The 25,119-nt window shown below is 35.6% G+C and overlaps 2 protein-coding genes across 2 annotated transcripts; one reads left to right on the top strand and one right to left on the bottom strand.

Annotated features, from left to right (window-relative positions):
• The first annotated feature begins 3,456 nt into the window (after positions 1-3,456).
• LOC109209557 (RING-H2 finger protein ATL70-like) lies at positions 3,457-4,548 on the top strand. The gene has a single exon (XM_019372853.1). It carries the CDS (start codon positions 3,602-3,604, stop codon positions 4,094-4,096), a length of 495 nt encoding a protein of 164 aa, XP_019228398.1. The 5' UTR covers positions 3,457-3,601; the 3' UTR covers positions 4,097-4,548.
• A 16,196-nt stretch (positions 4,549-20,744) lies between these two features.
• LOC109209563 (mavicyanin-like) lies at positions 20,745-21,964 on the bottom strand. Its single transcript, XM_019372864.1, has 2 exons — positions 21,720-21,964; positions 20,745-21,329 (listed from the first exon to the last, which is right to left on the bottom strand). The coding sequence occupies exons 1-2, from the start codon at positions 21,883-21,885 to the stop codon at positions 21,049-21,051; spliced, it is 447 nt and encodes a 148-aa protein (XP_019228409.1). The 5' UTR covers positions 21,886-21,964; the 3' UTR covers positions 20,745-21,048.
• Between the last annotated feature and the right edge of the window lie 3,155 nt (positions 21,965-25,119).

The following is a 25,119-nucleotide window of genomic DNA, read 5'->3' as shown; positions in this document are numbered from 1 at the left end:
CTTTTACGGAAAAGGCCTAAAAATGCCACTCAACTTTCAGAAATGGTCTATCCATGTCATCCGTTAAAAAAATGCTCATTTCATCCCACTGCCATTACACATTTGGCCCATCCATGCCATTATTGACTAACGACTCAATTTTTATTTTTATTTTAATATTTATAACACCCACATTCCACGTGTCATGTCGTTATTGGTCCGAGTTACCCATGCCCCACTTAATTTTAACCTTAATTAGGTCCATCTACCCAAACCCACCCGATTAAAACTTACCCGAATCATTAACCCAACCCAAACCCTTCATACCAAATCCCCTTCTCTCCAATCGTCTTCCCCAAGATGTAAATTATGGCAGTGGTTGTTATGACGATGATGGTGATTACCACCGTAACATCTCTGAACACCATCTCCACTGCCACCGCTTGTCACCGGAAACTTCCACTCTTCTTCTTCTTCTTCTTCTTCTTCTTCTTCTTCTTCTTCTTCTTCTTCTTCTTCTTCTTCTTCTTCTTCTTCTTCTTCTTCTTCTTCTTCTTCTTCTATTTCTTCATCATTTTCTTAAATTGTTTCAATCACCTCTTCTTCATCGTCCAGGGGGAAATCTTCGTTTTCCTTTTCTGTTTCTTCTTCTTCATCACGAATGAGATGTAATCTCAGCCGTCCATCTTGGCCGGAAGCAAGGAGAGTTTCGGGCCGACCAATTTTCACCTCTGTCAACTCTAACCTTCCATCTTTTCTCACCGCACGCGTGAAGAAATTTGGCTTTCCATCTTGGTTTAAGGACGATAATAGCGGCGGAAACTTCTTTTCTTTCTTCTCCGAATTACTTCTTTGCCAGCACCTTGAACTAAGTGGGGAAGACGACCGGAGAGAAGGGGATTTGGTATGAAGAGTTTGGGTTGGGTTATTGATTTGGGTATGTTTTAACCGGGTCGGGTTTGGGTAGGTGGACCTAACCAAGGTTAAAATTAAGTGGGGCTTGAGTTAATTCGGACCAATAACAACAGGACACGCGGAAATGTGGGTGTTAAAAATATTTAAAAAAATAAAAATTGAGCCGTTAGTCAATAATGGCATGGATGGGCTAAATGTGTAATGGCAGTGGCATGAAATGAGCATTTTTTTAACGGATGGCATGGATAGACCATTTTTGAAAGTTGAGTGGCATTTTTAGGCCTTTTCCGTTTCTTTTATATACCCCTATTTCTATATAATTAATTATGTATAAAAAAGTACTCCCTCCGTTCCAATTTATGTGAACCTGTTTGACTGGGCACGGAGTTTAAGAAGAAAAATGAAGACTTTTGGAATTTGTGGTCCTAAACAAGTCCAAATGGGCCCCAGATTATTTGTGCAGTTATAAAAGCTTCTCATCAAGGGTAGAGTTGTAAGTTTAAGCTAAATTGTTACCAAATTTAGAAAGGGTTCATTCTTTTTGGTACAGACCAAAAAGGAAATAGGTTCACATAAACTGGAACAGAGGGAGTAAATTTTATTGGCATGAATTGGCTTTGCTACCGCTCACCAACAGAAGGTAATAACATAATTCCGAAGTCTTTAAATCAACTAACATGAACCAAAAACTTTATTCTATTCAAAACCATGACGTTCGTGACACAAGTGTTGACATAAAGTCAACGATTTGCAATTTGATTTCTAGCATTATCATTATCTGTTTCACCTACAATTATATTTTCAATCAAGTTAGTTACGTACCCTTTCTTAAACGAATAAGTGAAGAGAAATTTATATTAAATGCATTATTATTGGATCACCAAGAAATACTCATACGAATTTTAAATAGGATATCATAAATGATACTCCCTCCGGTACTTTAATTGATTTATTGGTCTGTTTTATGGTCCACAATATTTGATTTTTTCAAATATCAAGAACGAATTAATTATTTTTTCAAAGCTGCCATTGGAGTAAAGAACCTAATAATATTTGTTATATTTTCGACGAATAAATTAAGAGTAATTTGGTCAATTTTATTGTTAATTAATTCTAAAAGGTGCATTTATTAATATATATAAAAATAACTAAAAAATCAATTAAAGTGAACACGAGGGAGTAACCTTTCTAGCCAAATGGATTTATAAAAAGGACCAATTATGTGTATTTTAAAAGGGAATATTTTGGAAAAGGAGCAAGTCTACGATCTCAATTTTGGCATCAATAAACTTATGTAATCTTATCACACCTGTATTACAATAGATTCTTACAAGAGATTATGACAAGTAATTCAACCTACACAAAGCACAAAAGCTGAGTCATTAGGCAGCTTTTGCCAGACAAGTATTATTATAAATATTTGACAGCGAACTCAATTATTACTTTCCAGTCTACTTTAATTGATTTTTTTTAGTTTTTTTTGTTATTCACAATATTTGTTTTTTTCAGATATTAAAAAAGAATTAATTAATTTTTTTAAAGTTGCCCTTAAAGTAAAGAGCTTATGAGTATTCGTTATATTTTCTGTGAACAAATTAAGGTTAATATGATCAATTTTATTGTTAATGAATGCTAAAAGGTAAATTCCTTAATATGTGTAAAAAGAACCAAAAAATCAATTAAAATAAATTAGAGAGAGTATTTTATATAAACTTGAGAATTACAAGAACTCGTAAACTTCAAATCTCAACCCAACTCTAACCTACCATAGTACTCCTCCAACTCCAATTTTCTACACGAGTTTCCTTCCACCATCCGGTTAATTTCAAACATAAATAAAAAAAAAGTTTTTTTTTTCCTTTTGACTGACACTAAATGAGTCAACTTCCTAAATTGATAGATCATAGACTAGCATTTGTCTCAAAAGCAGGTGAAAAAGTTTTTCCTAAATTTATTTTTTATTTTTTAACGGGCAAAAATAGTTAAAATTTGATTTTATTTCAACCAAATGTCATTAGAGATTTTTTTTTAGTTATGCAATAACTGAAAACCTTAAAAAATTACTCTCGATGTATTTTTAATTTTTGCAAAAACTGAAAAAAAATTCTTTAATGTTATTTGCTTGATAATCTTTTTTTAAAAATTTGAAAAATAAAAATTAATATTTCAACACTTATCAAACGCCACCAACTAGCCATGTCACAATCTTGGGACAAACATTGAGTAATGGGATCAACTTATTTCCCCCCTCCAATAAAAAAAATCACCCATAACACACAATCAATTTCCATCCCTTCAAATAAATAAAGAAAAAGAAAATTTTCACAAAAAGAAAAAAAAAAAATCATTCCCTTTAAGTTTTTTTCCCTCACTTGGTAATTAGTATCCGTTTTGAGGCACGCTTATTTGGATTTGCGCTGGAAAATTTCACTTGCTCTCCGGTAATTTCATTTTCACACCCGAAACTAAGACCTTTAAATAAAAATAAAATGAAGGGGTATTTTAAATGCATCACCAACCTTGGATGGTAATCCCCTTTAAGTTGCTTGATCTTTCGTGACATCAAAAGCTCTTTTATCATTAATAAATATAATTTCCTTTTCTCTTTCTCTCAAACTCATCTTCCCCACCATCCAAAGTTCAAAAACGTAACCCCGTCTTTTCTCCACAATTTATTTAAGAAAACAATACATCTTCATTTCCATATATGGAAGGTGGTGAACTAAGTGAAGGTACTCCAGAAGAATTAGGTGAAAACAGATTAAATTACTCTGGCTATGGCTTTATATTTTCTGTTGGAATCCTTATTATCCTCATAGTCATTACCTATGCTTCTTATTTGTACATTCGAATGCGATCTCGCAACAATTCTGCCACAACAATAACAACAACAACAATAACGACAGTTGAAAATGGAATGATTCTTATTCAACAAGGTATTGACGAAGATACTATACGGACCTATCCAAAGTTATTATATGCACAAGTTAAGGCTCACAAAATAGGTGACACTGCATCTTCTTCTGGCTGTTCTATTTGTTTGGCTGATTATAAAGATAAAGATATGCTTAGACTATTGCCTAATTGTGGCCATCTTTTTCATATCATGTGTATTGACCCTTGGCTTAGGCTTCATCCCACTTGTCCTATTTGTAGAAATTCTCCACTTCCTTCTCCTTTAGTTGAGGTGGTTCCTCTTTGATAGGTTATATGCTATGCGAATCTGAATTAATCGGATCAATGGAATAGTTATACAAAAAAGAAAGTGGTTCTCTTGCAACAAGGGAATTTGAGTCCATTAGTTACTCCTCATCAACAAATTCAATAAGGTAGATGGTTTCTTTTCTTTTTCAGTTCTTTCTACTTTTATTTTTATAATATTTTCGGATCATTGATACGCATTTCGGATAATTTACTTGGTATCAAACCGCTTTCACCTGTACAATTATCGAGATAACTCCGTCCATCAAAACTTAAGTAGATGAAAAGAAACCACCTAGTATTTTTTTCTTCCTCTGATGTAATTTGTTCTTTATTATTCTCTTCATGTTTTTCTTGTCCGGTAAATACTGCAAAGTACTATACAGTCTAGGTTACTTCACTTGTACAAAGCATCCCGCGATAGTCTATTCTAATGCAAGCATTAGTGTCTGATTCCATGAATTGAACCCGTGACCTATAAGACATACAGAGATGACTTTACAATTACCCCAAAGCTCACCATCATAGCATTTATTTCAGGCAGAGTTTTCTTTTTCTTGTTCAGATACACTGAAAATAGCCACACAATGATGTGAATTGATTGCCATATGCCAACGAAATAAATAGGCAAAGTTGTAATCGAAGAATTAATAAGAATAAGGCAAATCATGCATATAGTCAATTTGACCACCTTTCTTGAAAAAATTAAATTATGTATATATGTAAAATATTAAGTTTTAGAGGTGTATAATAAATATTGAACATCCTTTATCGGCAAATTTTTTCGACTTTTTCAAATTTGAATACCCTAGGAAAATTTTTTAGCTTCGCCACTGATTGCGTAGATGGCTTTGAGCTGGCAAATCAAAAAAACAAGTGGTTTATACTATACGAGTTCCAAGGCATATATAGTGGAGGGCATATTAGAGATCTGGAGATGCAAAGAAATTATTGTTCTGACAAACTTTTAGATTTTAAATATTAGCATCTAAATGATCATAATCTATTCATAAAAATCAAAATCAATTAAATTATGATCTCTTATTCGAAACATAGTGTAAAAGTTTTTGATAATCTTGCTACATATACATGTGTGTACTGACTTGATGTTTGGAGATCAAGAAGTTGAATGTTCGTCTTTTTTTTTTTTAGCATAGTTAGAAAACTGTAATTTCTAGATCATTAAGATTCGAACTCGTTATACCACAATATAAATTGTGATATTTTAGCAATTAGAATACCCACTTGGAGAGTCGTGATTGGGTATATTGATATAGTGATTACTAAGAGACAGACAAGAGAGAGTAAGTAATAAATATCGTACATTTCCAGTTAGGTTCGGGTTCGAGTCATCTCGGGAGGACAAAGTGGGAAGCTCCCGAGGAGGAATAAAAAAAAATACTCTTGTGCACAACGAATGACGTGTTATAAATAGAATTCTATTTAAGGTGAATATCTATATTCTAGAGAGATTCTAGGATTTATTACTTGGTGGCTAAGTCACCCTCTCCCTATAAATAGAGGGTTCTATTCCATTGTAAATCATCCCAAATCAATAAGAATTCTCTCTCCCAACTTTTCTCTGCAATACTATTCTTCTTCTTTTATTGTTTCATAACACGTTATCAGTACGAGACTCTAACCAATTGAGTAGAAGCTTTGGGATTTAGCATAATGACTGTCAATTGTTCCATGAACTTCCTTCATGATTATATTCTGAATTTAATTAAGGTAAGTATTTTACCGTATTTTTCTCTTTCATTCTATAATTTGATTTTAAATACAAGCAAAGACAATAAATCTTGATTTTAACTCTAATGGAGTTTGCAAGAAATTATAACCACCCAAAGTGGTAAAATTTCTGTGTCTTGCCATGATCAAATTCAGGTACGATTGTGGGCAAAGAATTGAAAACTCGTCCCATTGAGTTGGCTCCATTCTCATTCCCTTAAGAGAATGTGATAGCAATTTGTAATAAGTCTGAAAGAAGACAAAATTATTACCATAAAGGTATCAATGAATGTGGACGTGGCAATAGACGAAATTATAATCGTCATCATTGTGGTAATGAGAACAATAAGAGTTCTCAAAATAATCCTTCACTCTGTGAAAGTAATATTTGTCATCGATTTGACATGAGACTTTATAAAGCACATATAGATGATTATGGTCCATTCATGATGTGAATGTGACAATATCTGACTTATGAATACATATTCATTTTTGGAAGAATATGAACATGCTAGTGGTAGTGAATATACCACACTCACCTCTAGAAGGAGGTTTGAGATGATATAAGAAAATAATATCATTATTATGGAATGAATTGTCATTGGTCACGTACCTATTGTATGCCAAAATATTTTGGCAATTTGATTATTAAAGGACAACAATAATGCAAGAAACATATCTTGCATATAATTTTGACCATGCCTATAATGGTATAACTTTCTCTTTAAAAGAGATATTCATCATATGGATGTTGATGAATATGTGATAGTACAAAATTAATTGAGAGCTCTAGAAGATCCAATTATACTATTTTGGAAAAAATTGATTATCAATAAGACGTTGTGTTGTAGTAAGTCTCAAAGAAACTTATTCAGTTTCTAAAGTATTCGCGAAAGCGGTTGGTTATATTGAGACGATAAATAAAGGAAATATTTAATATTTTCTATTACTACAACTTGTAGCGGGGTAATATGTATGTGAAAAGCTACCCGCTTTATTCTCCAGTTAGAACTACACGAACAAAAGAATGCCACAATAAAGAGAAGTTTATTGATATAAAAACCCATATCATAATAAACTTGGAGTTTATTGATAATTGCACACGTCATGGTGTAAATCTGAAGTTTATCAATATTGATAATTTATTCAGTTGACATAATTGGTTTAGCCATATCAATTTAAGTATGATGTGCAAAAATAAAAGAGAATTCACATGGGTAAATATTAAAGAACTAGATAGTTCTTTACGAATTCTCCAATGTTGCTTGTTCTCATTAATTAATAGACCAACAAAAATTGGGATTGAATCCCATGAATGCTGGAAATATCAAAGGTGAATATGGGCCCATTCACCTGCCATGTATACCACATAAGATGCATCTATGAGATGGTTACATGTGCGATTATTAATAACCCGCAACATGGTATTTTGCGAGGTAACTTGCTCAATAATTTAATTTCGAGCATAATCTCCAGATTTTCTATTCAAGAAGTTCATCTTGATAAGTTGGTTTACATCACAGTTGGTTTAGCAAAATAATTTATTGAGTGCCTCCACTTAATAGCTAAATTATTGCTTATGAGAACAAAATTATCTATATCAGTTTAATATACGGTATATACCAAAGTATATTATTTTCTCCCTTCACAAGTGGTTCAGGGTCAGGAACCAAATAATTCCATCTTATTACTATTGATGTGCGGTGTATATTTTGATTAACACCATAACGCACAAAGATGGGTTCTCAAAGTTGAGGAAACAAGTTAGTTTTTCTAACATGAGGGGAAGACATGATAAACAGTTGAGAAAAAGTTACGTGGAATGAATTATCATTTGTACATATAGATCCTCGAATAAGATAATATGAACTTGAAATTCATAAAAGGATAATTCATTTGCAATATATTGCAAAGCATGCCAGACGCATTTGCTGACCCAAAGAAAGTAACTATATTCTCATTGCAAATGCTCCTATTAAGTCCTAGAAGGACAATGTCTATGGTAAGCTTAAAGCGTATAGACAATCGGTTTCAAATAAACTTCTTGATAAAGAAGATGAGCAAATGATTAAAATAATCATAATAAAGGAGGCAAGTGATCTAGAAGATCACATGACATAACACTTCATAAAATCTCATGAGAGATTCAAGTACCTGAATATATGAATGAAGAGATCTCTATGTTATGTCTTTATGAAAAATAAGGAGGTTGGAACCGATATAGAATGTTTGTCGACGACATCTATAATAGCGCTAAATATATATATGAGGATCTTAAGGCTGGAGAAATAATTCAAGTAGAATTTGGTTTCATATGAAAGACAAGTAGTTTTGGACCTGCAGTTCAAACACTTGAAAGTATAAAGTCAATAGTACGTGCAATCAGTTTTCGATATTGACAAGAGGCTGAATTTAGGTAATTTAGCGATTATTTATGCTCCCGTTTGATTATGTTCCGATGTCATAATGTGGTTAATTGATTAAAAATGGACTCTAATTGGGAATTGTATACATTGCAGGATGAAGAGCCTATGTGATGCCTTAAAGAGGTGATTGGAACTACTTTAGAGCAAAAAAACGACCCCTCGGAGCTGAGTACGCACGAAGACGAGGAAAAAATCAAGGAATTGAGGACCTGGGCTAGCGCGCCCAGGTGCGCGCCCGCGCTAATTTAGCGCGTTCAAAACAGTAGGATTGGCCAACTAGCGCGGTCAGATGCGCGCCCGCGCTAGTTCGAATTCCGAAAATTATTTGTCAGGGGTATAATTGGAAATTTGGAGGAAACTCCACTTAACCTATATAAAGTCAAGCTCGCCTAAGGATTATTTATCAAGGTTTTCATAGTCTAGTGGGAGAAATAGAGAGGCAAGAGGCAAGGAGGAAAATTAACCATCAAGTTCTTCTTTTCTTCCCTTTGTTTTTGCTAATTGTGATGAAATTGAACCTTATTGTGATGAACATGAGTATGAGTGGCTAAACACCCATTGTTCTGGGGTTGTGATTTAGCCATGAATATTGTTGTTTGATTTTAACTTAACCTTGATTATAATTCACCAACATATGGTTGTTTCTTCAATTCTGTGTTTAATTGCTTAATTGTCTGGCCAACAGTTAGGTTCTATTTACTATCTATGCTATGCTTGGGAAAGCCATGTTTAGATTAGAGAAGAATTGAAGAGAGCATGATCTTAACCCTTAGGGGGAGCGGATTTGTGGTTAGGATAGGAATATACCTAGTCACCGTGCTTAATTAAATATCGCAATCTTAATGTGTTCTTAATAGATTGATTTCATACGAATATAGGCATTAATCTATTGAGAATAGGTGAGTAGTACTTCGGGAGAAGGCAATGAGAGCATTTATCGATTAATTAGCAACCATGAGTGAATTATATGAAAGGGAGAGTTAATTAGAACACAATACGAATGGTGAATCGATCACAACCCTGGAATACTTGTCTCTACTGAATACACAACAATCAACTTGTTACTTGATAATTTAGTTAGTATTTAGAATCGTAGTATAGTATAATCATATTATTGATGCTTTTAGCTAGATTGAATAGCAAGTTCAGTGATTTAGTGAGTAGTTTATACAAGTCTCTGTGGGTTCGACACTCAACTTATCATTATATTACTTGTCGACCACGTATACTTGCGTGTGCGTTGGGGAGCAACAGATATCTTATATGTCTAGCATGACATGAAAACTTGATATGCATCTAAAGTCTATTATATGACTTATATGACTTAACAATCCCTGAAGGATTTAAATTGGTTAAAGCATATTGAATTCATGGTCATGAAGTACTACATCCTCAGTGCAATTTGTGTATAAATGTATCTTGCTATAACTATATGCATGATAATATGATAGCAAGAGTTTTCACCTCTGTGTGAAGATATTGAACTGACGATTCCAACAAGATCATATGAAGACAATTCATCTCTATCAAGAATGATGATTTCAAGGTGCAATATATTCATTCAAGTTAATATGGCTGATTTGTTCATCAAATCTCTACCAAAGAACTTTTGAAGATGGTGAACAAGATTGGAATGCAAAAGGTCAAGAATGTGAATTGATGCTCTCATCAGGGGGAGTAATACGTGTTGCACTTTTTTTCCCTTATAAGGTTTTGTCCCACTGGGTTTTCTTTGCAAGGTTTTTAACGAGGCAACCAAAAGGCGTATTGTAGATAGGTGTACTCTTTTTCCTTCTCTAGAATTTTTTTCCCATTGGGTTTTATCTTAGTTAAGGTTTTAATGAGGCACATTATCTGTTGAATAGGCATTCAAGGGGGAGTGTTATAAATAGAATTCTATTTAAGGTGAATGTCTATATTCTAGAGAGATTCTAGGGTTTATTACTTGGTGGCTAAGTCAACCTTTCCCTATAAATAGAGGGTTCTATTCCATTGTAAATCATCCCAAATCAATAAGAATTCTCTCTCCCTACTTTTCTCTGCAATACTATTGTTTCATAACATGACGCAATTAATTGATGAATATTACAGATGAAGTTAAGGATACAGGAGAGTTCCAAGAGAGAAGAAAAGTTGTATATTAACAATAAATTACCAGGGATTAGGTGATTTAGTCAGTCAAACAAATTTATTTAATCCTCATGTATAGATCCACTGGCTATATGTGTGGTCCTAATAGTCACGTGCGCATTTAATTATTATTATAGGCTAATATTTTTTTATTTTGCGTAGAAACATAAAATAAATAGATAGCCAGTTAGACTAACACGTGGCTGGTGTCAGGGCAGATGCAATTTAATTTAATTTACAGGTGGATTCTTGATCGTTTCATTCTGATTACTAGTCACTAGAGTTGGTAAACCCTATATTATTTAGATTATTTCCTACTGACGTCGTCTGAAAAGATACTCGGATAATATTTATATATATATATCCACACTTTTGGTATATATATAACAAATATAAAATTGAAATTGTGTTTGAATATAAATTTTACTTGAAAAAGAAAAAACTTAAAGAATCGTAAGTGTAAATTATTTTTTCACTTGAAATACTCCTAAAAATAAGTTTTAATATTTCACCAGTATTCAAATACTATTTGCAAATATTGAATTTTTTTTATGAATGCGGTAGATCTAATTTTGATGTTCGAAATTAATGTCAAGCATCTGGGATGATTTACATTCTTATCCATCAAATAATCTTCGTCGTGTACCACATTTCAGATTTTTATTGGCAAAATACATAATTTGTCCATCTACCTTGTGTCCAAATCCTTGTTACACACCTTTTCATTACGGACAATTTTTTTTACACGCCCAATCTTTGTAGAATGTGTCTAAGATACGCCACTTTTTTCTTAACCAGATTTTCAGAGCATATGTACTGTCATGCGCCAATAAGGCCGTGATACGTGTCACTGACTAATTAATAAATATATAGCACATAAAATTGCAATTATCCCCATCTTCTTCATCTTGTCTACCATAACTGCCATCACCATGCATTCATTTTCTTTTTGTGCTCTTTCGATTCTGTTAAATTGAGGATTAACTTTGTGAATCTCGGTCAATTAACAGAAATGGGAAGCTAGGGTTCATCTATGGAAGAAGAATGTTCTGGAATCTAGAGAGAAGGAAGTATGAGAAAGAAGATCTGTTTTCACTCTTGCATTACAAAATCCACAAGTCACAGACTTTTATACAAATACACTTGTAGGATCACGTGCACATCATGTGCTGCTCACTAACCAACTTACTAACAGCCTTAACTAACTACACCAACAGTAATTAGCTAATATAACAGACTAGCTATTCTTAACTCTATTTACTCCCCCTCAAGCTGGAGGGTAAAAGACATCGAACACTCCAAGCTTGGATAGAAGTGATTGGTGTTGTGTAGTTCCTAGAGCTTTGGTCAGTAAATAAGCAAGCTGGTCTTTTGTGTTGACATGTTCTACAATATCAGTCCACCTTTAATGGTGCCTCTCATAAAGTGACAATCAATTTCAATGTTCTTTGTCCGCTCATGATAGACGGGGTTGGAAGCAATTTGTATTGCTGCTTTACTGTCACACATCAGCTTCACAGGTTGAGAGACAATCACCCCTAATTCCTTCACCAAACTTGTCAACCAAATCACCTCAGAAACTGCTGCTGCCATGCTTCTATACTTAGCTTCTGCTGAGCTTCTACTCACAGTGTGTTGTTTCTTCGATTTCCAAGAAACAAGTGAATCTCCCAGCTTCACAACATACCCAATGATAGATCTCCTAGTGTTTGGACAAGATGCCCAATCACTATCACAAAATGCAGTCAACTGTGTACATAGGCTTGAATCTCTTGCCCTGGTGAGCCTTTGAGATATCTTACCAATCTGAGGGCAGGCTCTCAGTGCGAGGTCTTAGGTTTCTGCATAAATTGGCTAAGAACTTGCACAACAAAGCTGATATCCGACCTGGTGATAATAAGATCGAGCAGTTTCCCAACTAGTTTTTGATAAGAATAATGTCTCTAAGCAAAGGATCATTGATACCTCCCTCATGTTCATCATAGTCTACAGTAGTGAGCTTTGTGTTCACCTCTAGTTGTGTGTTAACTGATTTAGCACCACTTAAACCAACATCTAAGATCAATTCAAGTGTGTACTTCCTTTGATTGAGAAGTATACCATCCTTAGATCTTAACACCTCAATTCCTAGGAAATACCTTGGCTCACCTAGGTCCTTCACTTTGAAGTTTCTATCCAGTGTATTCTTGGCTTGCTCAATTAATCTTCCACTATTACCAGTGATTTCAAGATCATCCACATATACCAAGACAATGACAATTTCATCATTTTCTTTTCCGGTGAATAGAGAATGATCATAAGGGCTTTGAAGATAACCTGCTTCTTGGAGAGCATCTGTGAGTTTTATGTTCCATTGCCTTGAGTCTTGCTTCAATCCATACAATGATTTGAGTAGTTTGCAGACTTTATACTCCCCCTGCCTTTGAAAACCCTGAAGCAGTTCCATATAAAAATCCTCTTGTAGATCTCCTTGTAGACATCCATCTGGAATAGAGGCCAATTTTTCGAAGCTGCAACACTGATCACTGTTCTCACTGTCACCATCTTAGCAACATGTGAGAAGATTTCATGGTAGTCTAATCCTTCCTGTTGAGTGTAAACTTTTTCAACAAGCATGGCTTTGTATTTGTCCACATCTCCATTTGGCTTGTACTTGACTTTATATACCCATTTTGAGCCTACAATCTGCTTCCCTTTAGGTAAGTCAACAAGCTCCCAAGTGTGATTTTTCTCTAAAGTAGCAACCTCATATTGCATTGCTTCAATCCACTTCTGATCTTGAGATGCTTCCTTGAAGTTTCTTGGCTCTGTGGGGCCTGAAAACAGGCTCAAATACTTCTGATAATCAGCAGATAAGTGATCATATCCCACATAATTTGCATTGGAATATGAGCACTTAGAAAACCCTCTTTTGGTAGTGACATAGTCCTTTAACCAAATGGGTAGCTTATTAACTCTTTTGCCTTTGTCATTCTCTGACATTTGTTCAGCTGAATGTTGTCTTTCTACTGGTTCCTCATTAGGCATCTCTTCATTAGATTCTGTTGGTTGACAATCATGTATTGTCTCTATTGAAGGATTAGGTGTAATGTGCTGTGTATCTATCTGATGATCTGCAATGTCATGTGTGTGTGTAGTTTCTGTAGACTCAATTTCATCTTGGTGTATTGGATCAGACTGTTGTGGTGTAGGTGAAGTATGAGAATTAGGGCTGCTTATCGGGCGGATTGGGCGGTTATTTACTCTTAGCGGTTTGGCTTATCGGTTATCGGCTTTTAGATGTATTAATCTGCTAGCCACCCGATAAGATATCGGGCGGATTGGTATCGGTTTAGCTCTTATCGGGCGGTTATTGGGCGGTTTAACGGTCTAATTCAATCTATATTGCACATGAGGCAATTTACCAAATTTAGCGAGGGTCCAAAATTTGCTTCGCCGTGCTTCAAATGTATGCTGATGTTGGTCAAAGAATAGGATTTCTTGCTCTTGTTTTATAACTGCTCCAATTTTCTTTAAATGTCGCTCTATTTCTAAACAATCCAAGAACACCTGCCGAAATGTGTGCGGACTGACGTTTTTTTTACATGCAAGCAAACCTGCAGATGTATGTGTTAAACCCAATTTAACAGCAGATTCTACTCGTTAAACTATCTCTTGTTTGTTAAGTTTTGGTACTTCCACTGCACCTACTGGAGGTGGTAAGAATACGTGAAGCAATCAAGTAAATTGTTTTTGGTTTGATAGGATTGAAAAGAATGCGCGAGCAAGCAATTAAAATTTATCTAATAGTAAATTAGTAATAGAGAATAGAGATAGAGTACTGGAAGTGGAAGAAGGATTTTTGATTATTTAATATATATATGGATAAAAATAAATTTTATATATATATATATATTCCTAACGGGTTAACGGATTATCCGTTAAGAAAATTAAATAATCTGTCACCAAATCGATAAGCCGTTAATAAAAAAAATTCAATCCGTTCCCCGTCCGTTAAACCGTTATCCCGATACCAATAAGCCATTAGGCTTTGGTTTCGGTTCTGTTTTCGATTTCGGTTCGATTTTGAACACCCCTAATGAGAATTCTCTTCATTATATGAATGTGTACCTCCTAAATTGGTTATTGGTATGAATAATGCTATCATCTTCATTTTCGATTGACATGGATATGAAAGGAAAGTTTTTTCCCTAAAACTGAAATCCCTACTGATAAAAAATGGTCTTAGTGTCCAAGTTAAATAGCTTGTACCCCTTCTGATTCTCAGAATAGCCATTAACACTGCCTTCCTTGTTCTAGGAGCTAGTTTATCAGACCTAGGTAGACTGCTTTCATAGCATAGACAACCAATCACTCTCAAATGATCCATCACTGGTTCCTTCCCATAGAGTGCCTCATATGGTTTTTTTGCCTTCTAGTACTGGTGTAGGCAACTTATTTATTAGATAGACTGCTGTTTTAACACATTCACCCCAGAATCTGACTGGAATAGCACCTTGAATTTTCAATGCTCTTGCCACTTCTAAAATATATCTATGTTTTCTTTCTACTGACCCTTTTTGCTGTGATGTATAAGCACAACTGCTTTGATAAATGATTCCAAGAGAAGTGAATAGTTCATTACTTTGAGAGTTAAATAATTTTGTGCCATTATCCGACCTTAATATTTTCACACATACACCAAACTGATTTCTTATCATAGTCAAGAAATTCTTAAGTACAACTGACACTTCACATTTAGATTAAAGTAAACAGACCCAAGTGTACCTACTATAGTCATCCACCACAGTAACAAAGAATTATTTTCTATCAAAAGTAGGCCTTCTGTAAGGTCCCCACATGTCTACATGTATCAGTTGGAAAATACCACTAGTGCTACTCTTACTAATAGGAAACTTTAATCTCACTTGCTTTGCCATTGGGAATACTGAGCGTTGCTCTTGCACTGTGTTATTCAGTTTGTTCTTCAGTCTTGGTATGTGTTGCATTGCTATAACTGAAGGATATCCTAGCCTTAAGTGCCACAACTAAGTTTCATCTACACCTTTTATTACAATTGCTCCTACTGTAGGCTTTATTTATCTTTGCAATATGTAGAGTCCACTATTTTCTCTACAAATCCCCATTGCCTTGCCATTGTAAAGTCCCTAATACACATAAAAGTTAGGAAAGAAAGTGACCTTACACAGTAATTCCTTGGTTAGCTTTGACACTGAAAGCAAATTAAATTTGAAGTCTGGCACGTGCAACACATACGTGATTTTATGACTTCCTAGTACCACTGTACTTCCTGCACTATATATAGATGACTTATTTTCAGTTGGTACTTGTACTCTACTGCTGTGACTCTTTTCTAAACTTCTTATGTCTTCTAGCAATTCCTTGTAGGGAGTAATAAGGTGTGATGCCCCTGAGTCTATTATCCGTTCACAGATATAAGTCTCAGAAAGCAATGTAACAGTACTTGCCACCATGTTCGAGTTGCAATCACCTGGTGAAGGTTTGTTAAGCAAGCTCATGAGTCGTGAATACTCTTCCTCAGTAAACAAATGTCCCTGCACCTAATCCTCTGTTGTTGCAGTGTTGATGCTTGGCTTATAGCCTCCTCCAGTCTATGTTCTGCTGCTAGATATCCCAAGAGTTTCACCAAAGTGACCATTTTTCATCTTACTTTTAAAGTCTGGGGGGTATCCTACAAGCTTATAGCAATTTTCCTTCAAGTGGCCTTTATAGCCACAATATTCACATATCATCCCTGGTCCTCTTGGTTTGAATCCTTGTGTTTTTCCTACAAGCATAGTTAATGGATCTATGTGAGTGTCCACAACACCAAGCGATCTCTGACTCTCTTCCCGTGTGACAATCTCATAAGCTTCATTTACTATCACCACTGGTCTCCTAGCAAGCATATTGCTTCTTACATTGCTGTAACTTTCATTCAATCCCATAAGGAATTGCAACAAACGTTGTGACTTCAGGAGTTCAACAGATGGCCTCGCTTCCTCACAATCACAGCATGATAAAGGAGCCAACACATCCAATTCGTCCTACAGATCCTTCATTTTCGTGTAGTAACTTATTACTGAATCTGTTCCTTGCCTCATTGTTTCTATTTCAGTCCAGAGATGGTAAATTCTCGTCAAGTTTGAGCGATCAAATCTCTCCTGAAAATCATTTCACACTTTTCTCGCATCTGATGCATAGACAATACCTGGCATTAATTCATTGGAAACCGTGCTTCCTATCCATGACAACACTATCGCATTGCATTTTGTCCATTGTTCAACCAATTTCCCTCTGTACCTAGCTTTTACACACGATCCATCCACAAAACCTAGTTTTCTCTTTCCTCGCAAGGCTAATTTCATTGCTCTGCTCCACAAGGCATAATTTTCTGGTCATGTAAGCTTGATTGAAATTAAAACCAGCTTACATTGGAAACCGTGCTTCCTATCCATGACAACACTATCGCATTGCATTTTGTCCATTGTTCAACCAATTTCCCTCTGTACCTAGCTTTTACACACGATCCATCCACAAAACCTAGTTTTCTCTTTCCTCGCAAGGCTAATTTCATTGCTCTGCTCCACAAGGCATAATTTTCTGGCCATGTAAGCTTGATTGAAATTAAAACCAGCCCTGGAGTATCTCCAACTTGAAGGTATAGTGGATGATTGTGATCGAGTGAACTTACTTCATATTCCGCCATGTCCGCCTCTTCCAGCTCGAAATTATTCTTATTCACTCGGAGTTTTACGTCGGAGCTCACGCCTCATGATCGCCGCTCTGATACCATGTTAAATTGAGGATTAACTTTGTGAATCTCAGTCAATTAACAGAAATGAGAAGCTAGGGTTCTATGGAAGAAGAATGTTTTGGAATCTAGGGAGAAGGAAGTATGAGAAAGAAGATATGTTTTCACTCTTGCATTACAAAATCCACAAGTCACAGACTTTTATACAAATACACTTGTAGGATCACGTGCACATCATGTGCTACTCACTAACCAACTTACTAACAACCTTAACTAACTACACCAACAGTACTTAGCTAATATAACAAGCTAACTATTCTTTATTCTATTTTAATAGATTCCCACAATTGAAGCAGTGAGGTCGTAATAATAAAGAGCTAAGTGAATTTCTTAGTGAAGAAAATTAAGAATTTTACGATTTAATAATTTATAAATTAACCCATTAACAAAATTAAAGAATATGCTTATCAGGGGCTGCTCAACATTGTTGGTGGTCTAAAGCCAAATCTTGATGAGGGGCCTTATTTTTTTCAAAAATTTTTAAAAACTTATATATTTTTAATTTAAGTCTATTTTTCTTATTTTTTGAGATGCAAAGTTATTAATATTTTATTTATAATCGAGTTATTCTAATAAATTTTTTTCGCTTGATAATATAGCTAGTCCATTTTAATGTCTTTTAAGACATTTTTGATCCTAGGTAAAATTGTATTACATTAAAATTAAATAAACTTCTTTCCCCAAATGCAACTGTTATAGGAACATTATTCAATAAGGAATATAGGTATCTTAAAAAGAATCAAGTCTTACCTTTTCAAGTCTTATTAGCTGATAGAGTATATCGATTAGGGTATTATTTCTAGTTATAGTATTTTCATTAATTCTTTTAATTCGAAAAATAAGTGTAAACTATTCACCTAGTGATCTCAAAATTTTCCACTAAATAAAAACTATAGATACTTTTCACGCTTCAGATTATTCAAATCTCCATGGTCGATATCTATGACAAAGCAAAGATTTCTTTTTTTTTTCCTATTAGAAAATTATAATTTTTTACTTCAAAATATTCAATTTTAAAAAAAAAACTATTAATCCTTAAAAAGTACTACTAGTAAAAAAATAGGACCCCTAAACTTTGGGGCCTAAAGCAATTGCTTGGGATGCCTTACCCTTGAGCCGACATTGGTGCTTATTTGGAAAAGCTTGAGCTAAGCTTTAATGGCTGGGGAACATTTTGAAAATTTCACCCTTTCGAAAATTTAACTTAGCTACGGCAAAAGCTCAAGCTAAACTTTTCTGGAAAAAAAAGAAAAGAATCTTCTATACATAAGCTTAAGCCAAGTTTTAATGGTTAGTGGAGCTACAAAGAGCTTTAGTTTTTGAATTCTAATTACAATTTCTCAACAACAAAAAAAGCGACAAAGCTAAGAACTAATTAACAAGAAAAGATATGAGAAATCTTGGTGGGTCCAGTGGAGAGAAGTTGGTCTAAGCACCAAGGAGCTGCTATGACAGGTTTAGTGATTTTTTAAAACAAGGAAGAAGATGACCGTATTTTAAATTTAAAAAAATAAAACTAAAAAATTGACATCTGATACAAAGTCTCCTATTCACGCGCTTCATTGTTGGTAAAAATACGCATCGACCACATGGGCAAAGTGGTGTGTCTTTGACACACTCTATAAAGGTTGTGGGTGTGTAAAAGGTTGCTCGTGGTGGAAAGGTATGTAACAGGGATTTGAGTACAAGATCGATAGGTAAGCTATGTATTTTGCCATTTTTATTTGAGGTATAGCCAATTAGGATTTATAGACTAATTTGAATAACAATTTTTCTTTTGTTGATTATAACATTAAATAGGAGATTACCTACTAATTCAATTTTAAAAGGATATTTTTGCAAAATAAAACAAAAGGGAGGAGCATATATGCCTGGACTAGGGGTGGCAAACGGGTGGGGCTAGTCGGATATGAGCTAGTCGAAAATGGGTGATTTAAAAACGAACAAATTATCCGACCCGACCCGCATTTGAGGCAGATAAAAAACGGGTTATCCGACGGATAATATGAATATCCATATTATCCATGGCTTCTTGAATATGATCACTTTTGGGAGAATTCCTAGTCTCCCAAACTTGAGGAACCCCCAATTTGAGGCTTTACAAATGTAAAAGTTAAACACATTAGTTATCCATTGGTTATCCATTTTCTAAGTGGATAATATGGTTCTTATCCATATTCGATCCGTTTTTAAAAGGTTCGTTATCCAACCCATTTTTTAATGAATAATATGAGTGAATAACTCTATTCTTTTAACCATTTTACCACCTCTAGCCTGGACTAACTGCTTAGCAATCAACACGAGATTTGTCTAGATCAATTATTAGGTGTTGCATTTTAGATTTAAGAATGTTGGTTTCCTAATTTTGGGGTTCAAGGATCAAAATTTGTTTCTAATGAAACTGCGGCTTCTCACAAAGATTAGTCTACGTTACCACTTTAACATCCTCTGTTCAATCAATAGATCATTTCAAAAGTTACAATAATAATTCACAACATGAGTTATGATCACCACACCAATAATAATAAACAATGCTTTCAGTCCAAAACAAGTTGGGATCCGCTTGTGATTGGAGCATCTAAACATTCACCATGTGCGATAATTTCAGCAGAAATTTTATGTAACCAGGCATGCGGACAAAACTCTAAATATATCATAATACAATACAGTACACCTAAGAAACCAATCATCATACTATAATTGCATTTAAATTGAGACATGACTGTAAATCATGTTGGACTTTAAGCATTGGGCATTAAAGACTTTAAGCATTGGGCTTTAAAGAATAAGAGTGTGAATTGGGAAATGGTGAAAAATAAAATGGGGGAAAATAAAAATTTGAATCAAGTGAGCTTTTGTCATGAACTTTGTACCACATTGGTGAAAGACAACTACACTTGTGTGTATAAATATAGGATCACTTCTTAGAGCTCTTAAAAGGAGTCGAAGAGAATGAACCCTCGCGCCGTCGTCGTCGCTCGGCTTCGGCTTTGAATTGATAAGATTATTTTTTGGACAAAATTTATTTAATTAATTATTTAATAATTAATTAAATGCCAGTCAGTTCATTAACGGAATTAACTGAAATCCAAAAAACGCTGCCTTTGCTGAACAAACATCACACCTCTTCCGATAATTGCCTATAAATTTTGAGGCATGGCTTCTTCAGTTTCTCTCTCTCAAATTCGTAAGTGTGATTTTGCTCCGTTCTTTGAGTTCGTTGGTATCCTGCAGTTTGTATTGCCACTGTTGCAGGAAGGTTTATTCCGTTTCATCCTGGGAGGGTTTACTCCATTACCTTGACAACTTGTGAGGGGGTTAAAATTCTTTAAGGACACACAAGAAAATTGTGGACTCGAAATATTTCTTATCGTTTACAAATTTTCTGTTTCTTCTAACAGTTTTATTATTTTCGTTTTAACACAGTGTAGACTACAAATCAATAACTATGTAGTGATGAAAAAGAAAGTGCCAATATATACTTAACTCAATGTCTTAAAAACAAAGTAAAAACACTAAGATAACACCAAATTCAAATCATCCAAAGATATAACTCCACTGTAGGTTACAAGATCAATCTTAACAGCAAATCAAGCTAATGAGAGAGAGAGCAAAAACAAAATATTTGGTTCTAGCAGAATGTGGTGAATTCAGAATTTAAATTTTACGAGTTCGAGATTTTAGGATTGTAATCTCAAGTACTAATAATTAGGTTTGGAATTTGATATATTTATTCATATTTTACGGATTTCTTAACACATACATAAATCTAACTTAATTAGCTAAGGAGTTTGCTGAATCCATATATTACACTCTATATCCGTCCCTGCCAACAAAAGGTGGCAATCGAGGCTAACCCGGGGGAGGCGAAGGCGAAGGCGAAGGCGAAGGCGAAGGCGAAAGCGAAGGCGAGGTGTTGGATGAGTAGTTTTGAAGGACAGTGACACTCAATTTCTGGCCTAAAGCACAGTAGTTTAAGATGCTACACATATAGTAAAAAACCCCTGGCTCCATCAAAGTAATGTTGGCTGGACCATCTGTGTAAACCTTGTAAGGGTGATCAGCAGTGCAAAGTCCATATTCTCTTCTTGATACTTGCATCACATTGTAAAGTTCTGGATCAAAGTCAAAATCTGCATGCCCCAAATAATAAAAACATAAGATAAATAAATCCAAATATTTAACAACAACAACAAACTCTATGTAATCCCACAAGTGGGATTTGGTGAGGGTACGTAGTCTGTACGCAAATCTTACCCCGACCATATAAAGGTTGAGGGGGGTATTTTCGATAGACCCTCGGCTCAACGAAAGATGAAAAAGGAAGCAGTAACAACAAGCAACGACAACAGCAAGATAAGATGATAAGAAAATCGAAGCGGAAGAAATAACATGTAGTAGTAAACATCTAAGTATAAGAAAATACGAGAATAATTCTAATACTACAAATCCAATAATATTTATCTATGAAATGAATTATAATTATATCTTCACAAAATAAAAATAAAAAAATTGAGAATTACAAAGAGTATCTCCAGGGATGAAAACTTGGGAAGAAGACCAGTTGGTGTAGAAGTTATTCATAGGAGGGATAGTCCAAATAGAGTCCCCTACCAAATATTGCATAGCGTATGATTGATGCAATAATAGTGCAAATGTTATCAAATAATGGTGATTTAGCATTTCCATTGATATTTTCTGGGGAAAAAGAGAAGAGAGGCGAAATATTGATGATGTAGCGGTTAAGAGGTTAAGTAGTGGGGATGAAGAAAATGAAAAGTTTGAGAGAACGTAACTGTTTGTGCCACAGTTGAAAAGTCAATAGATAGTCCCAAAATGCATAAACGTACATTTTAAATAAGTCCCTTCAATTTGAATATTTGAAAATGGAGAAAAAAGCCGAATACAAAAAGGCAGACATAAGCTTATTTCTTGAATCTTTATCCAAACAAATAACTAAGTAGACGTTTGGACATAAAGATTATAATTTTTAAAAAAAAATAGAATTTGGAGTAAGTTGAAAATTGATATTTGGTCATGCATTTTACGTGCAAAAACTATTGCAGTTTTGTGAAGACGAAAATAAAGTTTGGTTTTTGAAGAACTCATTTTCGAAAAATTTCCAAAAAACTTACAAATTTTCATGGACAAACACATTTTCGATAAAAAATGTTAGAAACAAAAATCTATGGACAAATGGGTCATAAATAGAATAGAAAGCTGACTTGTAACAGTGAAGCCTGTGGTCGAAAAGTCCACGAGAGTCGTAGTCGAGATGTCAGCAAGGGTCGAGGTTGAGGTCGAGTTCGGGTACCGTTGACAGAGCTGTAACGACTAGTTTTCAAGATAGGATATTAAAGAGAATACTCTAGTGGATATTCTTTGCACTTGTGCTATTAGGGTTTCTTAGGAATATGTCCCACATAAATAACAAAAAGAGACAATGATAGGGGATGATATATTCATTTGTAAAAAAAGCACTTTGACTAAAAGATTCGGCTCTCACTTACAACATACAAACATCACCTTTTTCTCTAGGATTCTGGTCGAGATTTTTCCATCAGATCCAAGAATAACTTGAATATTCTAGAATCTGTCTATCATTCGCTGTCGAGAGAAAGATCCACTTATTCCACCCTTTATTGGTAAACCATTTCTCTTATTTACCTGAATTCCATTTATTGTTGTCCATTATTATTGAATGCCACATTATTGCTCCTGATTTCTAGAATTATTATACGATAATACCACTGTTCGACCAGATATGCCCAATAACTATTGCTTCGTTTAAGACCCCATCTAAGGATATTATTATTAGCTAAGATTAACCCTTATTCACATAAATTTAATTATTTGAACCAAGATTTATACTTTTTGGTCAAATAATTTGGCGCTATCTGTGGGAATTTCATAGTTAAATTTTTAGTTTCCTCTAGATCTACAACTAACGCAGGTCACTAACGTCAAAAAAATCCAAGATCTCCTTTCTCTGTGTGTGCAAAGCCCTACATAGCAAGTAGGCGAGAAGAAAGGGTGAGAATAACAAATGACTTCCCAACCAACCTCACGAATGTCATCAACGAAAGCTGTGAAACGACGGGTGAAGACACGACGTCCAATGCGTCCCCTAGAAGAGACGGATCACCGTCCCCACACTGTAGCATAACAAAACCCTGTGGTAAAGCAACCTCCACGCCTGTAGAGGAAGGGACGCCCCCAGCTGTGAAGAAACTCCTTGAGGCGTGGCTAACTGCCACGCTAACAAGCGTCCTCAACGAACCCGCTCCAGGCATGACTGTAGAAACCGCAGGGACTTGCACGATACAACAAACAGACGAACAGTGCAACCAACCCCTCCCTCGAACGACATGTATAACTCATAATGTCATTAATAGTGCAAGTGACAACACCCTCGCAGCCATTCTAAAAAGGATGGAAGAAATGGAGAATGAAAACAAGGCATTCTGAGACCAGATGAAAGAACACCAAGAACGGGTTGGTAAGATACCAGGTGCTCCTAAGCTGCTGCCAAAAAGGGACACCGACAGTTCGTCGAGCAGCCGTACAGTGATGATGCAGCCCCGCATACCATACCAAAAACCTTCAAAATGCCGCCCTACCTCAGGATATACGATGGCATGACCGACCCTGAAGATCATGTGACTCATATTACGTCACCGCTGTGAAAGGCAATGACCTCACGAAAGAACAAGTATACTCCATTTTGCTGAAGAAGTTTGGCGAAACTCTCACAGGGGGGGCATTAGCATGGTATACGCAGCTACCAACACGCTCCATTGAAACTTTCGAAGAAATGGCCGACAAGTTCATAATGACCCAGCTAGAGCCAAGACGGACGAAGCGAGACTGAACGACATATTTGCTATTAAATATTCCATAAGAGAGGGATTGAGGGACTTCTTCCCCCGATTCAATCGAGTAAGGATGACTCTTCCAAACATATCCAAAGGTATCGGGGTCGCAGCCTTTCAGAACGGGCTGAGTAGAGATGGTTCAAAAGAAACTAGGAAACTGTTGAATCGATTGATGAAGTATCCCTCAATCACTTGGGATGAAATCCATAATGCTTACTATGCCGAGGTGCGAGTAGATGAGGACGACCTCAACGACCCAATTCATCGATTGACCTCAGTACAAGTCGAATCCAGAAAAGACCGAAGAGAGAACGCCAGAAGAGATCATGCAATTCCGTGATCTAATAGGGAACGACATCAACCATATGTCAGAACGGCCAATGCGCTCTCTCCCCGCTGTGAAGAAGGCACGTCCAAACCAAGGATAGGAACTCATAGGAATGAAAGAGGTATGCCTACCTTATTATCTGCTCACATTTTTTTGTGTCACCTATGGAGATAGTATATGCTCTGGAGAAGCTCGGACCAAAAGTGAAGTGGCCGCCAAAGATGAGATCGGACCCAAGCACCAGAAAGTCTGACGCCCTCTGTGAGTTCCACCAGGAACGAGGGCACAAAACCGAAGATTGCATCGCCCTAAGGCAGGTAGTCGTAAACATGTTGCGACAAGGGCACCTCAAAGAGCTGCTAAGCGATAGAAGAAGAACCAATTTCGCCAGAGGACGTGAACACCAAGGACTGCCAAAGCCACCCTCGCAGGCTCGTACCATCAACATGATCATCGGTGGCGACAACGACGCCTCCATCAACAATGTGAAGTTCACCACTACCCACAAACTCAAGCGATTTATCACCCACGAACGGTACGATAAACTCGAAGAAGGTATCATCTTTGACAGGTCAGATGCTAACGCTTTGACTTTTCCTCATAATGATGCCCTCGTTATTATTTATAAATTTTAGATACTGATTTTAAACGCATTTGGTAGATGACGGGAGCGGCGCGTGCATTATCCATCCCCGAGTACTTACCCAAATGAGACTTGAA

This window comes from Nicotiana attenuata, unplaced genomic scaffold, assembly GCF_001879085.1.
Source record: "Nicotiana attenuata strain UT unplaced genomic scaffold, NIATTr2, whole genome shotgun sequence".
NCBI lineage: Eukaryota > Viridiplantae > Streptophyta > Magnoliopsida > Solanales > Solanaceae > Nicotiana > Nicotiana attenuata.
Note: the sequence above shows the minus strand (reverse complement) of the source record. Positions and strands in the feature narration are given on the sequence as shown.